The 22457-nt window shown below is 48.4% G+C and overlaps 1 protein-coding gene across 8 annotated transcripts in view; it reads right to left on the bottom strand.

Moving 5' to 3' along the window:
• The window catches only part of SLC8A3 (solute carrier family 8 member A3), a 122753-nt gene extending 102004 nt beyond the window's left edge, over positions 1–20749 (bottom strand). For all 8 annotated transcript variants that reach the window (XM_047863328.1, XM_047863329.1, XM_047863331.1 and 5 more), the window contains exon 1: positions 18966–20749. In XM_047863328.1, the coding sequence (XP_047719284.1) occupies positions 18966–20749 (1784 nt within the window). The remainder of the gene's footprint in view (positions 1–18965) is intronic.
• Between the last annotated feature and the right edge of the window lie 1708 nt (positions 20750–22457).

The raw sequence follows: 22457 nt of genomic DNA on the forward strand, positions 1-22457 counted from the left end.
CTGAACTCACTAGGTTCCCACTAATCATATTCGCTGACTGGGCATGAAGAGGAAAAGCATAATTCTTATTGTAAGACGTGGTTCGTATGAGGCCTGGAAATTCTCCGATTAAATCCTGTTTCAACTTCTCGTTTGCTTTCGGTAAGTGCTTGATTACCTGGCTCCCAAACTGAATGAGAAGTATCAGGGAAGAATCCCTCATCTGCTTCCAAAGCCCTCGTGGATCAATTCTACACCAAGCCTCTAAAGCTTCAATTCGACTCCCTCTGGATTTCATACCTCCCCATTATTAAATTCAGCAAGTCGCTCCGGAGGAAAGCTTGCGGTGCCAGCTGGGTTGCTTGGTGTCTGCACACCCACAGTTGCACCTACGTGTGATTTCTAAATATAGAATCAGGTCTGCTGTTTCATTTCTTAATGAAGGAAATGGATACCCTGGTCCCCTCAGCAGAGATGGTGCTCCCCTCCATCAGCTGCAAAACACAGGGCTCTCCTCTGTTCTGCCAACTGACGATACAGAAGGGTTCCCCGCAGATGGCAGGCCTGGTACCCAAAAATAGCCACGTTGCCAAACAGATCATTGGTTTCTGTCTTCCTTAGGTTTAGTAAAATGGGTGGGGGAAGGAGAACAGAAGAAGGACAAAAGGAACAAATGAGCTCACCTGCCCCAGAAAACCTCTGCACCACCCTGAATCCCCAGACCCATTTTTGGCCCCACAACGGTTGCTGCCCAGCTCATGCAGCTGTGGCTACTGGCTTCGAATAAGCCACAGTTAGGGTAGTGAGAAGGGAAGGGTTCCAATGTCACCAATGAAGAGGTGCAGAGACAGGTACTCAGCAAAGCTGGTTTCAAAGCTGATGAGTATAAGGAAGGAAGGCAGAACCGAAAGACAGTATGTCCCAAGGATCCGAACTACAGGCTCAGTGTAAGATTTCCACTGGCACGCTATGCAGGTGTCTCAAAGCCACCACCAGTCGGGGCTGCTCGCAATCCTTCACCCCGTGCAAAAGAAAGAGAGACAAGGCATTTTGCTTGGCCAACCCACACCCAGCCCTAGCCACTTGGGCTTCGGCTCTTCGACCTTCTTGGAAATGTAACGGCCACTGTGGGTGCTGCCCCACCCCGGGCAGTGCAAGATCTGTAGCACCCAGAGTGCCGTGTCCAGGCAATCCAAGCCAAAGCTCCTTTGGCAGGAATCTGGGTCTGCAGCAAAGCCTAGGGGCTAGTCCTTGTCTTCAAAAGGCCACCCAATCACATTTCGCCTCTTACTACCGAGCGACAGGCAAATGGGTTTTTTTAATCAGTAGTGACTCAGTTTCCCTCTTTTAATGGTACCTGAGAAAAGCTGTGAAAGGTATTAAGGGGATGAATGCTCTCCAAAGAGGCCCAGCAAGGCAAGAGGGGGAAGGGCGCTTGCTTCTGGCCTTGGCTCCCACGCCTCCATCTAGCCATGAAAAAACCACACACCTGTTACACATTAAAGAAGGTGTCCGTAAACAGAAACGCACTTAAAATAAAGTTCCACCAGCTAATGAAAATGTTGTTATCAGAGAAAGGCTCACAGGAACGAACTGTATTTGGAGCGATGCTTTAGTGTTCGCTAATTCAGTGTGTGTGACGACTTTATGGAATATAACTACTACAAATAACGAGAGTCAGCTATACTTTCTGGCACAATTTTGACTACTCAAAATGGTTTTCTACAGTATTTCAAATCACAGAGACACCAGGACAGATGAACAACAAAAGGAAGGAAATCATGTGCTTGTGTCTACTGCCTGCCACTTTTTACAACATAATATACGTCGCTTAGTCCTTGTAATAACTCAATATGGCTGGTTTTGTCATCCTTTTTATCCAGGTAAGGAAACTGAATCTTAGAGAGGTTAGGCAATTTACCTAAGGTCATGTAGCATGGCAGGCAGAATCCTAAAGTGGCCCTAAGATACTTTCTGCTCCCTCCGCACATGCCCTGTAGAATCCCCCAAGTGTGAGTGGGTTCTGTGAACATGGTAAAGGTTTTGGTACAGGTGAAGGCATTCTGCAGATATAATTAGGGTCCCTAATCAGTTAACTTTTAAACCTTGATTTTAAGGGAAATGATACAGGGTGGGCCTGGCCTGATCAGGAGAGCCCTTTAAAAGAGCTGAGAGTCTCTGTAGCTGGCCTTGAAGAAGCAAGCCATGCAAGGAAATTAATTCCGCCAATAACCACTTGAATTGGAAAAGGATCCAAGCCTCAGGTAAGACAGAAGCCCCAGCCAACACCCTGACTTCAACTCAGCTGTGTCTAGATTTTTGATCCACGGAAATTGAGAGATAATACATCAGTGTTGTTTGTGGTAATTACTTATGCAGCAATAGAAAGCTTATATACACAGCTAAGGAGCTGCAGAGTCAGGGTTCAAACACAGGTCCACTTGTCTCCAAAGCTTGTCCTTTATATTATGTGAGACCACATCTGGTTTGGTTTTTGTTTGTTGGCTTCCTTGCTTGGTTGGCATGGAGGAAGGTCTTAGCAGAAGGAGATATGAAAGACATTCAGACACCACGGCTAAGGTCTAAGCCCCAACACAAAGGACTTGAATGATGGCAGTAACAGTGACCATTTAAAAAGTGGGGAACCTCCAAGTGTTGGGAGATGAAGGATGGGAATGGACAAGCATTTTATCTCCTCTTGCCCAGGAAATAGCTTGTGGGAATTTAGAGGCAGCAATGTTCATACAGAGACAAGCTGATCCCTAGTGTTGGATGAGCCACATGAAATTGCCAATGTGATTGTTTTTGACATACACAAATGCAATTACATATGCTTCAACAAGTACATGCAAGGACAAGATTTAACCAGCAGTTAGGAAGTGCCAGGTCAGAGACCAGACGCTGGGAAGAAACCAAGAGCTCCACAGGGAAGGTCTTCTTGAGTGGGAAGAGAGATGAACGGGGATATGTCAGGGCAAGGGTTCAGAGCCAAGAGGAGCAATGTCAGTGATCACATTCATGCCCCAACCATGGGGAATTTTAATTGAAGACTCTGCACAACTGTGGGAAGGATGAACACCTATAAAACCCAAGCTTAATCTTCGAATATCTGACTTCAATTTAGTAGTATCCTGTGCATGAATGAGGAAGCACAGGCAGAGTGTTCATGGCTGGGATGGGGTTATACCAATATGGAATTAATACAAGGGTCATAAAGAATACATCCCACACACCTAGTGTAATAGTTGGCATGTGGTAAGTACTAAATAAATGGCAATCTTATTATCTGGCACTTATTTGGTGACAGAAAATTGCCTTGCCACATAAGACGAAAGCAAGGGTGAGTCATTTCCAAATACAAGGATAAAAAGGAGACGTATGAGGCCCTCACAGAGAAAGCCAGAATCAGGCTGGAAAATATTTAATTCTTTGGTCAGTGAACTTCCTCTTTTGCGTGGCACGGGAGAAGGGCAGCACCCTGGACAGCACTATAGGAGTCATGGCGCTCTTACTCCAGATCACCTGTCCATCAAGAGCAGGGTTCTCCATCTGAAGGAGTCCAGGACCCACAGGCGTGTGGTTTTCATCACAGGAGCTCATAGACGGGACTCCACTCTGGAACAGTAATTGTTCTGTTTAAGCCTCCTGATCAGCAATAGGGTCTGGGTGGATAGTGTAGCATGAGGCCCGGGGGAGCAAGTCAAGTGAGAGAGGCCTCAACACTGCCTACATGCCAAGGACCCTCAGGAGCCTGCACTATAATTATTGTAGTTGTCCCAGCCCCAGAATCCCGCCGGCAAGTAATTTCACATGTAGTTATGCTTTCGGCCCTTCCTCTCCTTTTATTCTCCACCTTTCTCCACGTTCCTTCTTTCCTTCCCTCCATCTCCCAAACAAATCCCATAAAGTCCACCTCAGGATGCAGAGGAATCAACCCCAAGGTCACCTCTCACCCCGGCCCGAGGCTGCTCTCCAAAGAGAGAGCAGCCTGTCATGTTCCCTGACATCGTCAAAGAAATCCCAGATGATGATATTTCCCTCCACCTTCCTCCAGACAAGACTCTTTGACTTTCTATCTTTAGATCAACTGTCTCTTCCTAAAAGCTCACCTTGGGCTCAGAGTGGGTATATAATTACTAATAGGAGAACCTGAGCAAAACGCTGGTCCACATAGGTCAGAATGGCTGTGATATGGCCAAGGTTCTATTCATTAATTACTTAACTGATAACTAGCACAATATGCCTGATGAGTGATTTAGACTAGGCACCGTGTTAAATGTTTGACAGTCGTTTCTAATCCTCATGTCAACCCTACGAGGGAGGTACTATTATTATCCACATTGCATAGATGAGAAAAGTGAAAGGTTAGGTAACCTGCCCCAGCTCCCATCACCAGGAGGTAGCCGTGCTGGGACTCCAACTTGGTCTGTGTGACACCTGGTCTATGCACTTAATCACCCTGCCCTATTACCCTCCTATGTGTATACGGGCTTCTACCCACACTGTTGCTCTTACACCTGTCACTGGCAATCTCACTGGTGATAAAGCAAAGTCCTGTCTTCCAACTCCCTGATGCTCATCCTGTGCCCCCTACTCACCTGAGTGCCACCCTCCTTACATGACAGTCATGGCTCTCTTGATGTTAGGCTGTCCTGCCCCAGCCAGGCCTGCCTCATTTGAAGAAGGAACAAGGTAACATGTCCGCATTTCAGGACAAGCAGGTGACACACCTACATCTCAGGGCCAGCCGCAAGGCACCAGGGGACACCAAAGGGAGAGAGGACCGGGAGAATAGGCCCTTCTGTTGCCTCCCAGTCACAAGATGCGAGAGTCTTGACCACATGGGGGGGGGCATTGTTGTCAGTGGCCCAGAGGTTAGCCATTAGAAGGGTGGGGAGGGAGAAACGAGCATGCAGTTCATAGAGCATCACCTAGGGCCTCTGGGCAGTTATTTAAGAACTACCAATGGACCAGGACCAAGGAGACCAGAAGACAAAAGAGGAGGCCATTATAATAGCTGTAATAAAGTAACTAACCTGACTTGGGTAAATGGCTTAAAGGAAGTGGCCTTTTTTCCCCTGGTTCCTCATATAATTTACAAGCAGGAATCCAAATTATATGGACAATTATAGTCCATATATAAGCTGCTAAATGAGGTCTGGCCTCCTTTGCCCTGGGAGCTGTGGGTCAGCGTCCTAAGGACAGTTCACCTCACCGGCACTGCTCTCCCCTGCACCTGTCCTTCGGCCATGAGCGCGAGGTCCCTCACTCCCTGAAGTGTAGAGTATGCATTATGCGGGGCTTGGGCATCAGCTTCCTGCAGCTGCTATAACAAACCTGGCAGCCTCAAACAATAGAAACATTTTCTCTCGTGGGTCTGAAAGCTACAGGTCTGAAATCAAGGTGTTGGTAGGGTTGATGCCTTCCTCGGCGGTTCTGAGGGAGAATCGATTCCATGCTTCTCTCCTAGCTTCTGGTGTTGGCTGACAACGCTTGGCACCCCCTGGCTTGTAGCTGCATCCCTCTGCATCTTTGTCCTCGGTTGTCACATGGACTTCTTCCCCGTCTACCTTCACACGGCCTCCTTAAAAGGATGCCAGTTGTAGGATCTAGGTTCTGGGTAGACATGAATTTCAGTGGGTCGGCGGCGGGGGACTCTCTTCAACCCAGTACGTGTTGCCAATGACGTTTTTGGCAGATCCCACATAACAGCAAGGAAGGGATGTGGGTTCCTCAAGAGGAGGGTTCAAGATGCAGGTGGGGAGATAGAAGGAGGAGGCCACCTTGAGCAGTCAATGTCCACGCCACACTGAGGCACCGCCCCATTTAAAACATTTCACAGAAATCGAGCCCAAAGGAGCAAAGAAAGTCATGCATAGAACTAAGGTAATTCCCCCCACAGCTTGAAACAGCAGGCGTCCTCCCCCACAACGGGCAACATTTGAATCATCCAGGTAAAATGCCAGGTAACTCAACCCATCTAACCTCCCCTCCCCACAAGCTACCATGGAAAACAGGCAAATGCCTTCAGTCTCCTTTCCTCTCCCTTCTAACCCCCAGGAGGGCTGGAGGACCCCAAGGGGCTCTGACCATGAAAGGAGAACGGGGCCCCCGGCCTCCCACTCAGCTAAGAACAATCCTGGGCAGGGGGGTTCGTGGCAAATCACAGAGCAGAACAGGATCGACCCCCAGGTTCCCTCCTTTCTGCTGGTGCGGTCTCTGCAGAACTGCATCCAATCTGAGCTAAGCAGATTAGTTCCCTCCCAGTGAAAAGTTCTGGGCAGCTGAGCAGGGCAGCTCCCTGCACAGTGGCAGGGGGCTGTCATTACAAGGCCCAGATAGGACATAATTACATGCTCCCCGGAGGGAGTTCCTAATCGAATTACAGGGTGTCTCCTGAGCAGGAAAGGCAGCCCGTGCTCAGAGGTGGCCGAGCAGTCCAGGAACAGACCCTCCGAGGAGCTGGTGCCAGGCGGGGGTTGGGCCGTGGAGAAGTTCAGGCCCAGAGGGCTCCATGGATCTCGCCGAAACTGGGAGAGGAGAGGAAGTATGCGTGGAGAGCAGGGGACCCCTGGTCTTCATGCCTTAGAAGTGAGTTCCAGTCCCGTGTCCCCCTGGGCTTGCTGCAACCTGGAAGTGGTACAGAGCCAGAGGAGATGCCAGGAATTCATTCTGTTCGTTCGTTCATTCATTCATTCATTCATTCATTCAACGGACATTTTTTGGTGTCTCTATGATATGTGACAGGCATGGGGAAAAACTGGCTGCTGTTCTGGTCTGAGGACATGGCCTGGCTGGATACCATTTACTCCAGAGGCCAACCTGTACTTATACCTGTGTGTGTCCCACAAGCCAAGCCAATTAGCCAATCTTCTTCATTTTATTTTATTTTTTATTTTGAGAGAGAGAGAGAAAGAGAGGGGGGGGAGAGAATGAGTGGGGGAAGGGCAGAGAGAGAGGGAGAGATAGAATCCCAAGCAGGCTCCATGCTGTCAACACAGAGCCCGACGTGGGGCTTGAACTCACGAACCGTGAGATCATGACCTGAGCTGAGATCATGACCTGAGCTGAGATCAGGAGTCGGGTAACTAACCGCGCTCCAGCCATTCTTCCTAACCAGTCTTCCTGGGGCGACTGCAGGAGGAGGTCACCTCTAACGCCTCCAAACTGAATCCCAACAAAGGCCGGTGGCAATGCCTCTGTGAGGCCACAGCCTGAGGAGGACCCCTCTTCCATAGAAACTCTAAACTGGATGTGAACTGATTACTTTTTATTTCAATTCTAGCTCGTTAACATCCAGTGTTCTATTAGTTTCAGGTGTACAATCGAGCGATCCAACACTTGCATACATCACCCAGTGCTCATGACAAGAGCACTCCTTCGTCTCTATCCCCTATTCCCGCCCACCCCCCCTCTGGCGGCCTTCAGTTTGGGCTCTATAGTTAGGAGTCTGTTTCTTGGTTTGTGTCTCTCTTTCTCTTTTTTTCCCTTTGCTCGTTTGTTTTGTCTCTTAAAGCTCCACATACGCAACTCCTTCAACACGCTTCCAATCCTGCCAGACTGGGAACTCCCTGAGGACAGGGATTGGGTCTCTTCTCACTGTGTCAACTCTCACCAATGTCTGCTGGCTGTACCCTGAGAGCTGGACACCGGCCTCCTGCTTCCACTCTCCTGTTGCTTCCAGCCTCACTGATTGAGCCTCTCATAGGCTCTTGGGGGGCTGCGGCGGAGCCCCTCCTGCTCTCTTTGGTCAGCCCTCCCTCTAACTCTTGGTCCTAAACGCCCTCAGACACCTGAGGCTGATAGGCACAGCCTCAGAGGAGGCCCCCCCGGATCTAAACACGTGGTCCTGTGCCAGCCTTGCCCTGTTCCCCAGGCAGCAGGCCAAAGCATCATCTGTTGGTAGCTCCTGATGGTGCAGTGGCACAAATAAGAATCCTCTGTGCACCGGCCTGGGCACGGGTGGGGCTGAGCCAGCAGTCAAGGGTGACGAGTCCAGACTTCTGAGTTGGGCGTTAAGGAGTTTATTTGGCCCTGGCCAACTTCTCTGAGCCCAGCTGCCCCTGAATTAAAAGGAAAGCAGCCAACTCTTGCTGTTAAGGAAGAGATGGGGGGATGCGCCCTTAGACTCTTCCATAGGAGGAGAAGAAAGCCCGCTTTCAGCTTCATCGCCTTATTCTGATGCTAAAATGTGGGACATAGTAGAAAGAATATGTGATTTAGAAACAGAAGATCTAGGTTTTTTTTAAAAAAAATTTTTAATGTTTATTTTTGAGAGAGAGAGAGAGAGACTGAGACAGAGTACTGGCAGAGGAGGGGCAGAGAGAGAGGGGGAGACACAGGATCCGAAGCAGGCTCCAGGCTCCGAGCTGTCAGCACAGAGCCCAGCGTAGGGCTTGAACTCATGAACCATGAGATCATGGCCTGAGCCAAAGCTGGACGCTTAACCGACTGAGCCACCCCGGTGCCCCGAGATGATGTAGGTTTTGATACGTCCTTAAATCCCTGTGTTCTAGGGCAAAGTACTTCATGTTTCTTAGGACTCTGTTACCTAATCTGAAGAAAGTGATAATGTTAACCCTAAAGTATTACAAAATCCTTATTTTTTTTTTATATTTTCAAATAAATATTCCAAGTTTTATTGTGTAAGGAAAATAATAACAATAGCAGTCTTTTCCCCGCAGGTCTGAACGGTAAAGCCTAAGTAACCAATACTATGCCTTATAGTCTGATATATTCTGATATATTTCTAGTACCTTGATCTTCCCATGAGGTCACCTGCATCAAAATAACTTTAAACAATTAGTGCCTAATATTTTTAGAGCATTTCACATCAGACAGTTACTTTGAAAGTCAGCCCTTGGCTATGTTCACTCTACTCACTCCCTGGCCCCCAAACTAGAAAGTGTATTTTCTACCAGCAGTCCACATGGGTTCATTAAAATGCCATTTCTCTTTGCTTTGGCTACAATCAAATTAACTCATTATAGTCACGTGAGTTATCTTTTGCTATGTTTTATGGGGGAAAAAAATGAAAATCTAATTAATTTTCAGTGAATCTTCTAAAACACGGGTTCTATGAGGAAGGACAGATCATTAAAATGGCCTGTGATGGGGAGCTGGCAGGGAACCACTGGTCTAGCTGATGAAACCCACTAGCTTAGCAGGGGTTCTGAAAGATCATGGTCTGACAAGTAAATTATCCGCTCCATGTGTCCAACGGGCATTTGTGGATCTATCCAGGGAACAGGACAAAGTTCTGCATTGTGTAGGATGAAGAAGAGAGGGGTTCCTTGGGACTGGGCCCCTATCAGAGACAGTGGCAACTTCACACTAATGCAACTCACTGAAACGGAGACTCTCGAGCTTCTTCATCCCGTGAAGCTCCTTCCATTTCTCCACCCAGGACTAGCGGTCGTAGATATTTGGCCTTCCCTTCTCATAGCCACAGTTGGGTCCGGCCACAGCCTCAAAACTCCTTTCCAAGATGGCTCCCTGGACAGTCACTATGAACTGACTGCAGCTGCCACAAAAGGAATCCTATCTTACACCCCAGCCCGGTGCCCAGGAACACAGGCAGCTGACAGAGTCAAACACTGTGTCACCTGGAGATGGGAATACTCTGGCTTCCGGGGAGTTCCTGGAAACGCATCCAGTTACAGCTCCAGACACAAAGAGGGGGCGCCTGCTGGCTCCGGCTAAGTCCAGCTGACCAGCTGTCGGGCAGGGGAGGGGTGGCAAAGGAAAGGCTGTCACTCTGTCCCCGGCGGGCATGGGAGGTAGGAAAGCTTTCTGTCTTGGTCTGGAACACAAGCCAGTCTGGAAACCCAAACCCAGGAAGAGGCTTTGAAAGTGACTCAGTACCCAAATAACACACTCGAAAATGACAGCAGCTCATCTGCTGACGCTAGTCTCCTGGAGAGGACAGACCAGAAGAGGATAAGGGGGAGGGGGGGAGGGGGGGATGACCCTGGTAGCCTTGAGATTTGTGCCACTGAACATCACCCACTAGGAATGCTTTCTGTTGATCCGAGCAGAGGCCAATTTACTCTTGGCTACTGAGGCTGCGGTCAATGTGAATTTGATCCGGCTGGGGCCTCCAGAGGCGGCTATTTCTCCCATTCTCCAGCCTACCGCCCCAGCACAGACCACGGTAAAATCAGTGTTCTCTCTGAGGCACGGCAAACCTCGTTACGTGCCAGTTTTGAGGTGACAGATGATTGTCACACCTGGGACGTTTTTCAAAGTGACACTGCCCCCACTTATAGACACAGCTGCTTGGGTACCTTACCGTGGAATCCGCACGGTAACTTCATTTTTCCACTCCGCCATCTGGTTGTGGTAGATTAACTGCTGGGGCGAGGAGAGCTTGGCTTGACTCAGGGCAACCAAGACAGATCTGGCCAGTGGCCTCTGACATGGCCAAGCTGGCAAAGTATGGACCCGTTCGATTCCCTCTCTTGAGAATCTGAGGTAGAAGGTCTTTCCAGATAGGAGCCGAGAACCACACGGAGAGAGGAGCCATGAAGCAGGACGGCTGGTCTGTGAGTTATCACAGCAAGCTAGGAAGCGGCACGGGAGAAGGCCACAGAGAGAAGCGGAGATGCCTGGAGACAGAGACCACGTGGTCCAGAGGGGAGAGCATCAGAAAGAGAAGGTAGCCCCCAGGGCTCCCCTGCCTGCCTGACAGCTTTCGGCTACCAGTTCTAGTCTAGGCTGATCCTTACAGTTCAACCCTACTGTCTCAACATACAGTCAAGGCAAAGACTTTGTGGGTAAGGGAAAAAGAACACCACAGTGAGTGGTTTGCTAGCTGGGGGATATCAGTCTTCTGGGTATTATCGCGAAGCCCGTTCTCTCTGTCCAAATGACAGGCTTTCGTAAGGGATACCTACAGCTCATTCTTGATCACTCGAAGAAATCGCAGATCAGACAGTAGACACGAGGCAATCCAAGTACAGATGCCAGCAGTGTGAGGGATAAGAATAAAGAAGAAGACTTAAAGGAAGCGAGGAGGAAGGCGCTGAGTGTGACAGGGGTAGGAACCACAGCTTTCATGGCGCCAGTGCCTGGAGCATGTATGATAGACAGAGAGAGACATGCACCACAGGGCGTGTAGAAGAGACGGCAAGCATTAACAACAAAGTATTCCAACAGGAAGTAAGGTGTGAGCAGGGGAATAAGGCAAACACGTGAAGATTTGCAGCCAGGGCCGTGAGCCCTAGCTACGGTGGCAGAGCACATCCTAGATGACCACAGCTCAGACAGAGAGGGTCCGGCGACAGTGGGGTTCACAAGGAGAAACCGTGTGGGATTCACAAGGACAACATCTAAAGGTAGACAGATCAAGGCCAATGGCTCTGGAGAGAGATGGACGACGAGGGAAAAGCAGCAGTATTAGTCATCCGTAATCCATAATTCATTCTGCACTCATATTCTGAGTTTGAGTTATTATCAAGATGTCACTCGTTTTGGGGGCACCTGGGTGGCTCAGTCGGTTAAGCAGCCGACTTTGGCTCAGGTCATGATCTCGCGGTCTGTGAGTTCGAGCCCCGCGTCGGGCTCTGTGCTGACAGCTCACAGCCTGGAGCCTGTTTCAGATTCTGTGTCTCCCTCTCTCTGACCCTCCCCTGTTCATGCTCTGTCTCTCCCTGTCTCAAAAGTAAATTAAAAAACGTTAAAAAAAAAAATTAAAAAAAAAAAAAGATGTCACTCGTTTTGAAAGCACCAACTAAAGGACCCAAGACAGGGCATGGTCTATGTAATAAAGAACTGGTTCATGAGCCTCCCCACCAAGTGGTGACCGGCTTGGGCTCAGGCTCAGGTTAAGGAGGCTGCGTCCATTCATGCTGACTGTTAGCTAGAGGGGCCCAGGAGGGTGCACATCCGTAGCTGAAGTCAAATGTATACACGTCCCTCATGGTGACTCCATTTTCAGAAAAACAAATTTCTCCATAATGAGTAAGTTCCTCCTTCAACTTTACCTTCTTCTCTGTGTATACAGGTAATTTCCTACTTCGGTACCTGGTAGGTGGTAGGGATGGGAATATAATTCCTATGAATGATAACTACCATGCCACCTGAGAATGTTTACCTAGTGCTTTCCTTTGTGGTCATTTAGTAAAACTCTCAAAGCATTTGATTCCTGCAAAATGTTTCTGGACTGTGAAGAATTTAAATATGAGGACTTTGCTTTATTTGCAGATCAAGGAGTTCTCTCTTTCCAACTGTCAATTATATATGACTGGCTCTAGGCCAGGGCTCCCTATTGCTTCTAGAAGTGAAGCTTAGTTTCTCTTTTATTTTATTTATTTATTAAGTTTATTTATTTACTTGAGAGAGAGAGAGAGAGGGAGGGAGAAAGCGCGAGTGGAAGAGGAGCAGAGAGAGGGAGAGAGAGAATTCCAAGCAGGCTCTGAGCTGTCAGCACAGAGCCCAACACAGGGCTCGAACTCACGAACCATGAGACCGTGACCTAAGCTGAAGTCGGACGCTTAATAGACTGAACCACACAGGCGTACCTACTTTCTCTTTTAAAAAACAAGGAAACAGGGGCGCCTGGGTGGCACAGTCGGTTAAGCGTCCGACTTCAGCCAGGTCACGAGCTCGCGGTCCGGGAGTTCGAGCCCCGCGTCAGGCTCTGGGCTGATGGCTCAGAGCCTGGAGCCTGTTTCCGATTCTGTGTCTCCCTCTCTCTCTGCCCCTCCCCCGTTCATGCTCTGTCTCTCTCTGTCCCAAAAATAAATAAAAACGTTGGAAAAAAAAATTTTTTTAAAAACAAGAAAACAACAATACATCTGGGAAGGCGATGAAAGGCTGGACAATTAGAAAGTCCTGCCCACTCACGCACCTTGCTTTGTCCCTTTCTATCTTTCTTGTGAATGAACAAGGAAACTTTGACCTTAAGAACCAGAAAAGCCAAAACAAAATAAACAAGGCTGATGGCAGTACCTTCACTGGTATTCCTTTATTAATACTGCCCAGAGCCCAACGAGCTCCTCTCTAAGAAAGGAAGCCTTCTTTGAGGAGAAGTCTATTTCATTTCCTGACTGGCCAGTCATGTGATCCTCTCGAATCACAATATTCCTTTCCCCTCAAACCAACCTAATGTATCCTCAACCCCGCAGCACTGAGCTGTCTCATACCAGAGGGGCAATCCAATGTGAGAAGAGCAGGGGTGGCCACGCAGGACGCTCTGCTACATAGGGTCTCTGACCAAGTGAGGTACAGGGAATGCTGACCGATCCAAGGTTGCCAGGAGACCCTGTACCTTAGACCCCAAAACAAATTAACCAGGAAGACTCTGGACTTCCAGAGATTTTTATAAACATGTAAAGTTTAAGTAGACTTTGGGTGCTTTGTGGATCCTGGAGTTGGAATATGTCCTTCTTTTTTTTTTTTTAATTAATTAATTTATTTTGAGGTAGTGCATAAGCAGGGGAGAGGTGGGGGGGGGGGTGGAGGAAGAGAATCCCAAGCAGGCTCCAAGCTGTGAGCGAACCCATGCACCGTGAAATCATGACCTGAGCCAAAACTGAGAGTCAGATGCTCGATGACTGAGCCACCCAGGCACACCGGAATATGCCCTTCTTTGACATAATCTTTGACAGTTTCAGTAATTGAGATGAAACAATATAGATCAGGGCCTTTCTGGGCACAACATCCAAAGCTTCTGCGAAGAAAGCCACATAGCCACATAACCTATAATCGTTCCTTTGGACCCAGAAGGAAAAGAGCTGTAGTTGAACAACCCTATTTGAAATGTCCATTGTACTGTTTAGAACCCCATTCAACTACTGGCTTAGATACGGATTCCCTTCTCCAGGACTACTTGGAGCCAAGTACATAGCTCCGCTGTGAGTTCCACAAAGCCACAGGTCCTGGTGACTGACTGTTTCCCTAAAGCTGGAGAGAGATCTCCTTACTGGAAGTCCGGCACTGAAGACAGAAGAAAAGAGAGGGGAAGGGATGTCACCGGATCCCACCCTCACAAAGTTTGCAGCTTGTGACTTTTCTCAAGCACAGGAAGGGCATTCTCCGGGCAAATAATCTCCCTTGCTGGCACGGGAAGAGTCTATTCTAACACCAAAGAACAAGGAAAAAGCCTAGTATGTTTTAAAGTGTAGGAGGGGCGGACTCTGTCCTGGAGCAGTCCAGAGTTTGATGGAAAGATTCCCTGAGGTTGAAACTTTATAGAGAAAGCACCTCTGGAAGGGAATGGCCTGCATCATTTTGAAAGAAAAAAAAAAAAAAAGTCATCATTTCATGGAACAAGGTCTTGTCTGCAATTTACCAGCATTGCCTAAAAGATGTCCCAGCTATGCGTGTCACCTTTTCTCAGTAAATCACTAAGATGGTTTTTCCCCCGCCGTTGGGCCCAATAGTTTTCTTCCTGAACAGTCTCAAGGTGAACCAAGAGATTAAAAATAGCCCATAATACATTATTATTCCCAGTTAAGATATTAGTCACATAATACTGTTGGATTTGTACTTCCCAGAGCACCTTTCACCCAAGAATTTCTATACACTTTCCAAAGTTAACATTGTTCTGATGGATAAAAACCAGAAAGTCCAAACTGGGAGGGAGAGACATTAAATCAGTAGCGTCTACAACGTCCTTGCCAGCTCTTAACTTTCTATCCGATCTAGCTGTGTGATATTAGACCAGTCACTTCCCCTCTCCGAATCTCAGCTTCATAATTTGTAAGTGGGAGGTCAGGTGCTTTCTGGCTTTTACATTCTAATTTTGTTGGAAACTACGTGGCACAGCTAATACTCCATTCTTCTTTGAAGGAGGCCTATGCCATTTAATTACAGGAGGTCTTGACATTTGCCTGTCTGACGTCAGGGACTCTGACTATTCTCAGAGACCCCAAAGGTCTATGAGCTGCAGTATTCTATTATTTTGCAGAAGCGTGCTGTGAGCCTGGGATACAGGTGCAGGCACACTGTTTAGTGAGTGAGATTAATGTGCCAGCAGCACGCATATATATCTCCACGAGGTTTTGTTATTGTCTGCAGTAGGCTCAAAGGCCATAATTCTAAGGATGTGCTTTAGGGGTAGCCACAAAGGTGGGGATTCTTCTAGATCATGAAGATGTCAATCGGATCCCTCGCAACTGTCGAGAGTTTATTGTGATGTGGGTTTAAGGTCGTCACGTACCCACCCCGCCCACTTCATCTGCTTCACTACTACATCCTTGGTGAAGGCTGCTTTCGAAACTTGAGTGGTGTCACACACACGGCAAAGAGCTTTCATTTCTCTTTTACTGAGCTTATCTCAACCACAGCACTTCTCCCATGTGTTTTGATTTGTCTATATGCCTAGTACCCTCTTCACCAGAGAAGATTCTTGAGAGCTGAAATGCCAGCTTGTCCCACTCACTTATTTATCTCCAGTACCTCGTAATGTATCTAGCATGTGGCAGACATTTAATAAATGTTTGTTGAATGACCGAGCACCTTTTCTGAGCAGGCATCGTGCTGCAGGTGCATCTTCTGCGTATTTGTATATCGTACTTATCACTCCCCTGCAGGATAGATACTACAATTCCTGTCATCCCAACAAAATATCTGGGGCTTGGCCAGGTGAAATGACTTGTTCAAAGCTACACAACTGGTGACGGATTCACATCTGTTTGTCAGACTTCAAAGTTCATGGTTGTCTATCCTACCGTGGTGCTAAGGACCTCAATGAGGAAGTAAAGCATAAAATAAAACCACACGAGTGAATTCATCACCCAATAGCATTGATAGGGCACAGGCCCGGCTTCAACCTGAATAGGTTTTTGGAAGAGTGTAATGAGGGTAAGATCGACGGTGCTCCGGAGCTGGGTAGGCAAAGAGAGCTGCACAGAGAGGGAAGGATTGGAAGGCGGAACTGCTCCAGGCATCACACAGCTTCTGTCTAGGTACCCTGAGGGTTTCAATTTCAGTTTCCAGATTGGCATTGCAATTAGCAAGGTCTCAGGGTAGGAGCTGGGTTCTAGCTAAGTTGGAGTTGCAAGCTGGAACTGGAAAGCAAGCCTTCTTGATTCAATTAAGCAGGTCATCTGAAAAGCCACTTTGCTTCCTGGGTCTCATGGTTTGGCTAAGAGCTCTAACGCCTTTCAACTCTAAGTTGGGACCAACAGCATCAGGAGCTTATTAGAAACACGGGATCTCAAACCCTACTCTCGACCTTTTGAATCGTAATCTGCAAGGCTCCTGGGTGGGTTCAGAAGCACGTTAAAATCCGAGAAACATTACTCTAGAAGATATTCTAAGGTTCTTTCTGGCTCTAATATTTTGGGAGTTTAGATTAGGAATCTTCACAATAACCAAAAAACTAACATGTTTATTAACTAGAGTTACGTAGAGATTCAAGAAGCCCGATCACCTCAACAGCGTCTTCTGAAGAATACTGTTCATCCACTGAGACTGTTATTAATGGCCTCATTTACTGAGCACTTAGCATATACAGACAACACTGCATGTGGTATTTTGAATCGTAACAGCCCTCCAAGAGAAACATGATTATCCCTTTTTTACCGATGAGGAAATAATCTCACAAATTAATAAAATGTCCCCCAAATACCTGGTTCCATCAGAACTAGAGCCAGAATCTTCACCCAAAGTACATAGAGCCCATGGTTTTTCTGGTACATCATACTGCCACTATTTGTAAAATTACAATCTACAGGATCAAGGGTAGGGCTACGATGTGAAGACAGACTAGCAGGTTACGAACTCATCCTTCCGCAAGGAAGAAAACCAGAAAGGTAGCCCAAAGTCTACCGAAGTCTAAAAACTGGTGGGGAGGAAGAGACGGCGACACAGCTTGTTCACGAAATCCTGGAATACCTGGACCAGAATCGGAAATGTGTGGAGGCTGATATACATGTAGAACCGATATCAGAAGTGATCACTCATGAGGTCCATTTACACCAGGATATTATTCAAGCTGAAAACACAAAGAGATTTGAGGAAGGGTTAGTCATACTCAGAGATCCAAAGTGCACAACTGATTCTTAATGGGACAAAGAAACCGGGAGCCAAGCCTCTGATCTGTCAAAAATTACTCTTCGGTGCCTTTGGTAGATAGGCACTGAACTGGAGAAATCACTAGTCCGTCAAGTCATGGCCAATGCTGTGGTCTCGAGATCACCGAGTGCCCGACCAAAACCTCTTATATACTGACACCGCCGTAAGCACGTGAAGTTGCGTGGAGTCTGTCTTCCCAGCGAGAGCCTGTCCTTCATTTGTATGTACCAACACTCTCTCCAGAGCACATATAAATGGACAGTATTCTCTAGAAGCACAGGTTTTTACTTAGGCTAACGAATGATTATCCCTCCCAGCAAAATGACTAAACAGAGCTCTAATAAATCAATTTGTCAATGCCTGTTTCATTGTGGGAGACGATATCCCCTGTTCCATCTTTGGCTAGTGCAAACAGGACCTAATTTGAGTGCCCGTGTCTACGGTTCCGAAAATCCTGGGGCTGGCAGGAACTGCAAAAAGATCCGACCCCGCCTCCAGGCAAGGAAACGACCATTGTTCTCACTTTGCAGATGAGACAGTGCAGTTCTAGAGCCGAAACTAAACGTCTCGCCCAAAGTCACATTAGTAGGAAGGAATTGAGGGAGGACAAGAACAGAGCCCCCGGATGGCTGGTCTGCTATCAGCAGGATCCAACCCCTTTTGAGCCCTGTCGCATGACTGGACCTGGGAGGAAGCACTTCCGTGACACCTCTCCTTCGGTTCTATGCGCTCCCTTCTCTGTGCCCTCCTTCCTTCACCCTCTTACAAACTATGTGTTTTCATTTCCCACGCAAGGTGTTTTTAGCAGGTTCTCGGAGCAGTCTGACAGCCCCCTCCCCTTCCTCAATGCCCCTTTTGTCCTTCACGCCTCCTGTTTCTGCTTATCGTTTGTGGACATGAGCAAGAATGCAGAGGCAAGTTTACCCCTTACCACCCCCACCTTTCCGGCCACCCTGCAAATCCTGGGGAAAGTCATTCTGTTGCTTCTTCAGAGCTACCCATCTGAGAAAACAGAAACAAAAACGGAATACCCAGCACAAGAAGGTTCAATGGGGAGAGCCCTTATAGTGATCAAGGTAACAGAAGTGCAATAACCACGGTGTCTGAAGGACTCAGTGGACCTTCACTAACCAGAGAAGCGTTCCAGGAGCATTCTAAACTACGAAGGGAGACGACCACACTGAGGATGTATTTTCTCCCATAGTTCCTAAGAGGGACTTCCCTATGTGGCTCAGTCAGATCTTGGAGTTCACACCTGTGACTAAAGGCAGGCAGCCACTGCCCTGGGAACTCTGCTTCTGCAAGACACCTCCAATACCCAAGCTGTATTGACTCACCTCACCTAGACTGGGCCGGCCTCACACCATAAAATAGCCTACGGGCATGTGCGGTGATTGCCAAATTTCAACCACCTCAGCAATTTCCAAATTGAAGGAGAGACGCCTGGAATCTGGCTATACAAGACAACTGCAGTGTGGTCCCGGGTGGGGGGCGGGGGGGAGCCAACGGCACTTGCCTCCCTGAGGATGCCCCCGACTGAGCTGGCGCCACCTCAGAATGGAAAGGAACAGCCTCGAGGTTCCTATGAGCCTTCGGCATGAGGAGAGGAGGAGGAAGGAGAGACCCCACGGGTCTCCCAGCTCCTGCTTAGTCACGAGAACTCTCCAAAATCGGACATCACAACTTCTGTCACCCCACACCTCCACCAGCCATCATTCTGAGTTCCCCTGAGGAATGTTCTGTGTCCTTAGATCCTGCCACAGGATTCCCTGCCCAGAAACACTGTAAGGTGAGAAAACCGAAGGAAGGTTTGGAAGTGGAACCAGCCAGGAGTGCCTGCCGATCCTGCGCACCTGTGCTGGAACCCAAGTCTGACATTAACGCGCCGCGAGGAAGAGTTTTAACGACAGAGGAGATGACAAGGGATGGAGGGGGGGCGGAGAGAATATGGAAAGGTTACTTACACAGTTTCGTCATTCTTGAACTCCAGCTCCCCGTACACGTCTTCAAAATCCTCACCACCACCCTTGGCTGTCCCCTCTACTGTCCTAAAGGGGACGATTACCGTGCCCCGGGCACCTGATGTCCGCAGAACCTTGACTTCCAGGACACCAATACTCTCACTGACACGAATAGTGTCACACTCAAAAGTGAAGATGCCTGCGTGATCATCATCCAAGATGGTGACTGTGGCCACGTAAGGGGACGCCAGGATGGCCCGAGGCAACGGCAGACTATTGAGTACTATTGGAGGAATCCCTTCCTCTGGTTGCTCCTCCTCCATCCGGACGTTGCTCAACCTCACGAAGAAGTGTTCATCCTCCTCAAAAATGTCATCATCAATGATGCCCACAGAGAACTCCTTCTGGGTCTCTCCTGGCTTCAGAACCACAGTGCCCTCCGTGAACTCGTAGTCAGCCCCTGCATTGGCAGAACCATCCTCGGTTTTGTAGTCCACATACACGGTCTTGGACATGTCCCCCCCTTTCCTCACCACTGTCAGGAGTACAGCCCCGCAGTTCTCCAGGCACTGGTAAGAGCATGGGTCAAAGAAGACCTTTGAGACGAAGTCCTCGGGCTCATTGGTGTGCACCTCGCTTATGCTGGAGGCCTTTTTGGCTTGTTCTGCTGCATGCTTCTTCAGAATATTGCCTGCGCCGGTCATCATACGGGTCGCTTGGATCCGGTAGAAGGCACGGCTCTTCTGTTGATGGGAAAGAGCATAGTAATTGGCCATCTCTACCAGCTGATCTAAGTCCTTCTCTGGGTGTTTTTGCTTCAGATCCTTTAGAATCCGGATCATCTCCCTGCGGGACTCATCCACTTCCTTCCCTTCCAGGGGCACCAGGTTCCCATCCAGGAAGTGGGAATTCATCATTTTCCCATCCATCTCAATGCCCTTGGGGTGGTTACCCTCTGTCTCTATGATAACCCCTCGGTGTTTATCGGTGCGGTACTTTTTGTGCATGTATTTGTAGAAGAGCAGTCGCCTGTCTGCCACCCAGGCCAGAAGGACACACACTGGAAAGAAGAAGAGAGTGAGAAGGCCTTCCCAAACCTGAACCACACCAGGAGAGAAGACTGCCAGGATCATATAGAGCCAGATGTAGGCAAAGATACTCCAGGCAGCAGTGATGAGGAAGACCCGGAGGTGCTTGATCTTACGAGTCTCTCCGTCAGGGATCACGGAGACGCAGATTCCAATGATGATGAACATGTTAAAAGCTGCACTACCTACGATGGTAGAAGGTCCCAGATCCCCAGCGATGAAGCCATGACCACACACCTCAATTAAAGACAGAAGGATCTCCGGAGCAGAGGAACCCAGGGCCATGAGGGTCAGGTTGGAGACAGTTTCATTCCAGACCCGAATTGTTGTCGTGCTGGTCTCTCCATTGGGCTTTTTGACGGTCACCTCTCTCTCTTGAGAAGTGATGACTTCAATAGATGCCATGAAGCGGTCAGCAATGATGGACACCCCAAGGAACATGTAGATCAGGGCCACAAAATAGACAATGACCCTGGCAATCTTGTCCCCAAGGGAAGGGTTCTCCGGGTACCAGATTGGTAGGATGACACCCTCCTTGCAGTCCGAGGACTCTGAGCAGGACTCATTGTTCTGTCCTGTGCTGGGCACATCCCCTGAGCCACCAGCCTCCGCCCGGAGACCATTCAGGAAGAGCACAAAAGTAATCAGCCCAAAATGGAGGAAGGCAGAGGTGAGAGGCTGTAACCTTAACCACGCCATACACAAGACTTAGCCGCTGGCTTCCACTGCAGCACCAATGGTCCTCCCGATGGGCCAGAGACCTAGAAGAGACCAGAGAGGCAGGAAAAGGCATGAGGAAAAGGGGTACAGCAAATGGCGGGTTCCCACCAATACAAACCGACGTTTCACCTTGAGCGACATATTGCACTAACATATGGGGCAGTCTCTCACTTGGAAAAAAAGATGTCAATGGGAAGCACGAATAGCTGCTCTGTCCACAGGACCATCTGGTGGAGACTCAGTTGAAGAATGGCTTAAAATAGCTGGGAATACTGGTAATGGAAACATAAGTGATACCCTTCTAGTCCTGTCTCAGGCCCCACTGTTATCTGTGAGAGTTAAGAATCAACAGAAAATAGGCCAAGCATGACCTGAATCTTCATCCCCACTTATACTGTTTCCAGGCTTCTTCACCCCTACCATTTCCACACTCAAGAATTCTGCATGGCATACGTGCGCCAGGGTATACACCGAACTTTTTTCACGGATGACTCCCCCAAAATAAAATACGTTGCCCTTTGTGCAATTGAGCCCACCTGGGAAAACTTCCTTCCCCAAATGCAAAACTTCTACAGGCAAGCCGTAATTCTGACATTGCTTGGGGAATCAAGAGGGTTGATCGGGTGGCGAATGCTACCTGCAGTATAGCTAAACGGGGGCCCTGAAAGCTGTGCTCAAGCCCCAATACCCAGCAGCTCTTATGAAAACTTGCTTACGAAACAGCTGAGGCATCCAGTTACAGGAAGATGAAATCAGTCAGCCACTCAAACTCCACACCCAAACACTGGAAGGGCCGAGTGATAGAGATCACTATGACTGAAACGTACAAGTGGCTCTCAAATACTTTTTTTTTTAAATCGTAGACACGATTTGGGGGTGAAATGCAGCCTCATCCGCCGGCCTCAGACCAGTAAGAGCGGAGCACGAATTCAGGAGAAGGAAAAGAAACTCAACAGAAACTACGGATTCATCTTTCCATTCATTGCCTCATTCAGACACAAGGAGAATGCAAATATCCATGTGATAGCTCTAAAAAAAAAAAAAAAAAGGAAAAAAGCTGTTTGCCCATTTTTCCACCTCTGCTGCGCTCGTGCGGGGTACCTTTAGTAACAGAAGAATGCTAATTCGCGTCTGTACAGTACCTTAAAGGATTCAAAGTCCTGTCCTCCACATCTGTCCCCCTTTCTCCACTGTTTCCCATCTCAGAATATGGCACCTCCATCCACCCTGTTACTCATGCCAGACAATGGGTATGTGTCTGCAGGCCTTCCCCCTTGCTCCTGTCCCTTGTGCACCCAGCACTGAAGCCTAGACTCTCCCCCCACCTCTACCAAAACCATCACAGCCACCATTACTCTCACCTCACGAATCTACTGCGGTGACCTCCTGACCGAACTCTCCACTCCATTTCCTCAGACAGCAACAGTCGCCTTTTCTAAAACCTCCAAACCTACACTGTCACATCCCTACGTGAAGCCCTTCCATAGTTTCTGCTTATCCTTAATATAAAGGTTCTTTACCATCACTTCTCGGCCTTTTGGCCAAGATCAAGTTTCAAGATTCTTTACCATGACCTACAAAGTTTCCCCCTTTATCTTCTGCCACTCTCCCTCTTACTACATTTCAGCAGCAATGGACTTCATGTCTGGCCCTGGATGGCACCAAGTTATTTTCCACCTCAGGACCT

The sequence above is a fragment of the Prionailurus viverrinus genome, chromosome B3 (assembly GCF_022837055.1).
Source record: "Prionailurus viverrinus isolate Anna chromosome B3, UM_Priviv_1.0, whole genome shotgun sequence".
NCBI lineage: Eukaryota > Metazoa > Chordata > Mammalia > Carnivora > Felidae > Prionailurus > Prionailurus viverrinus.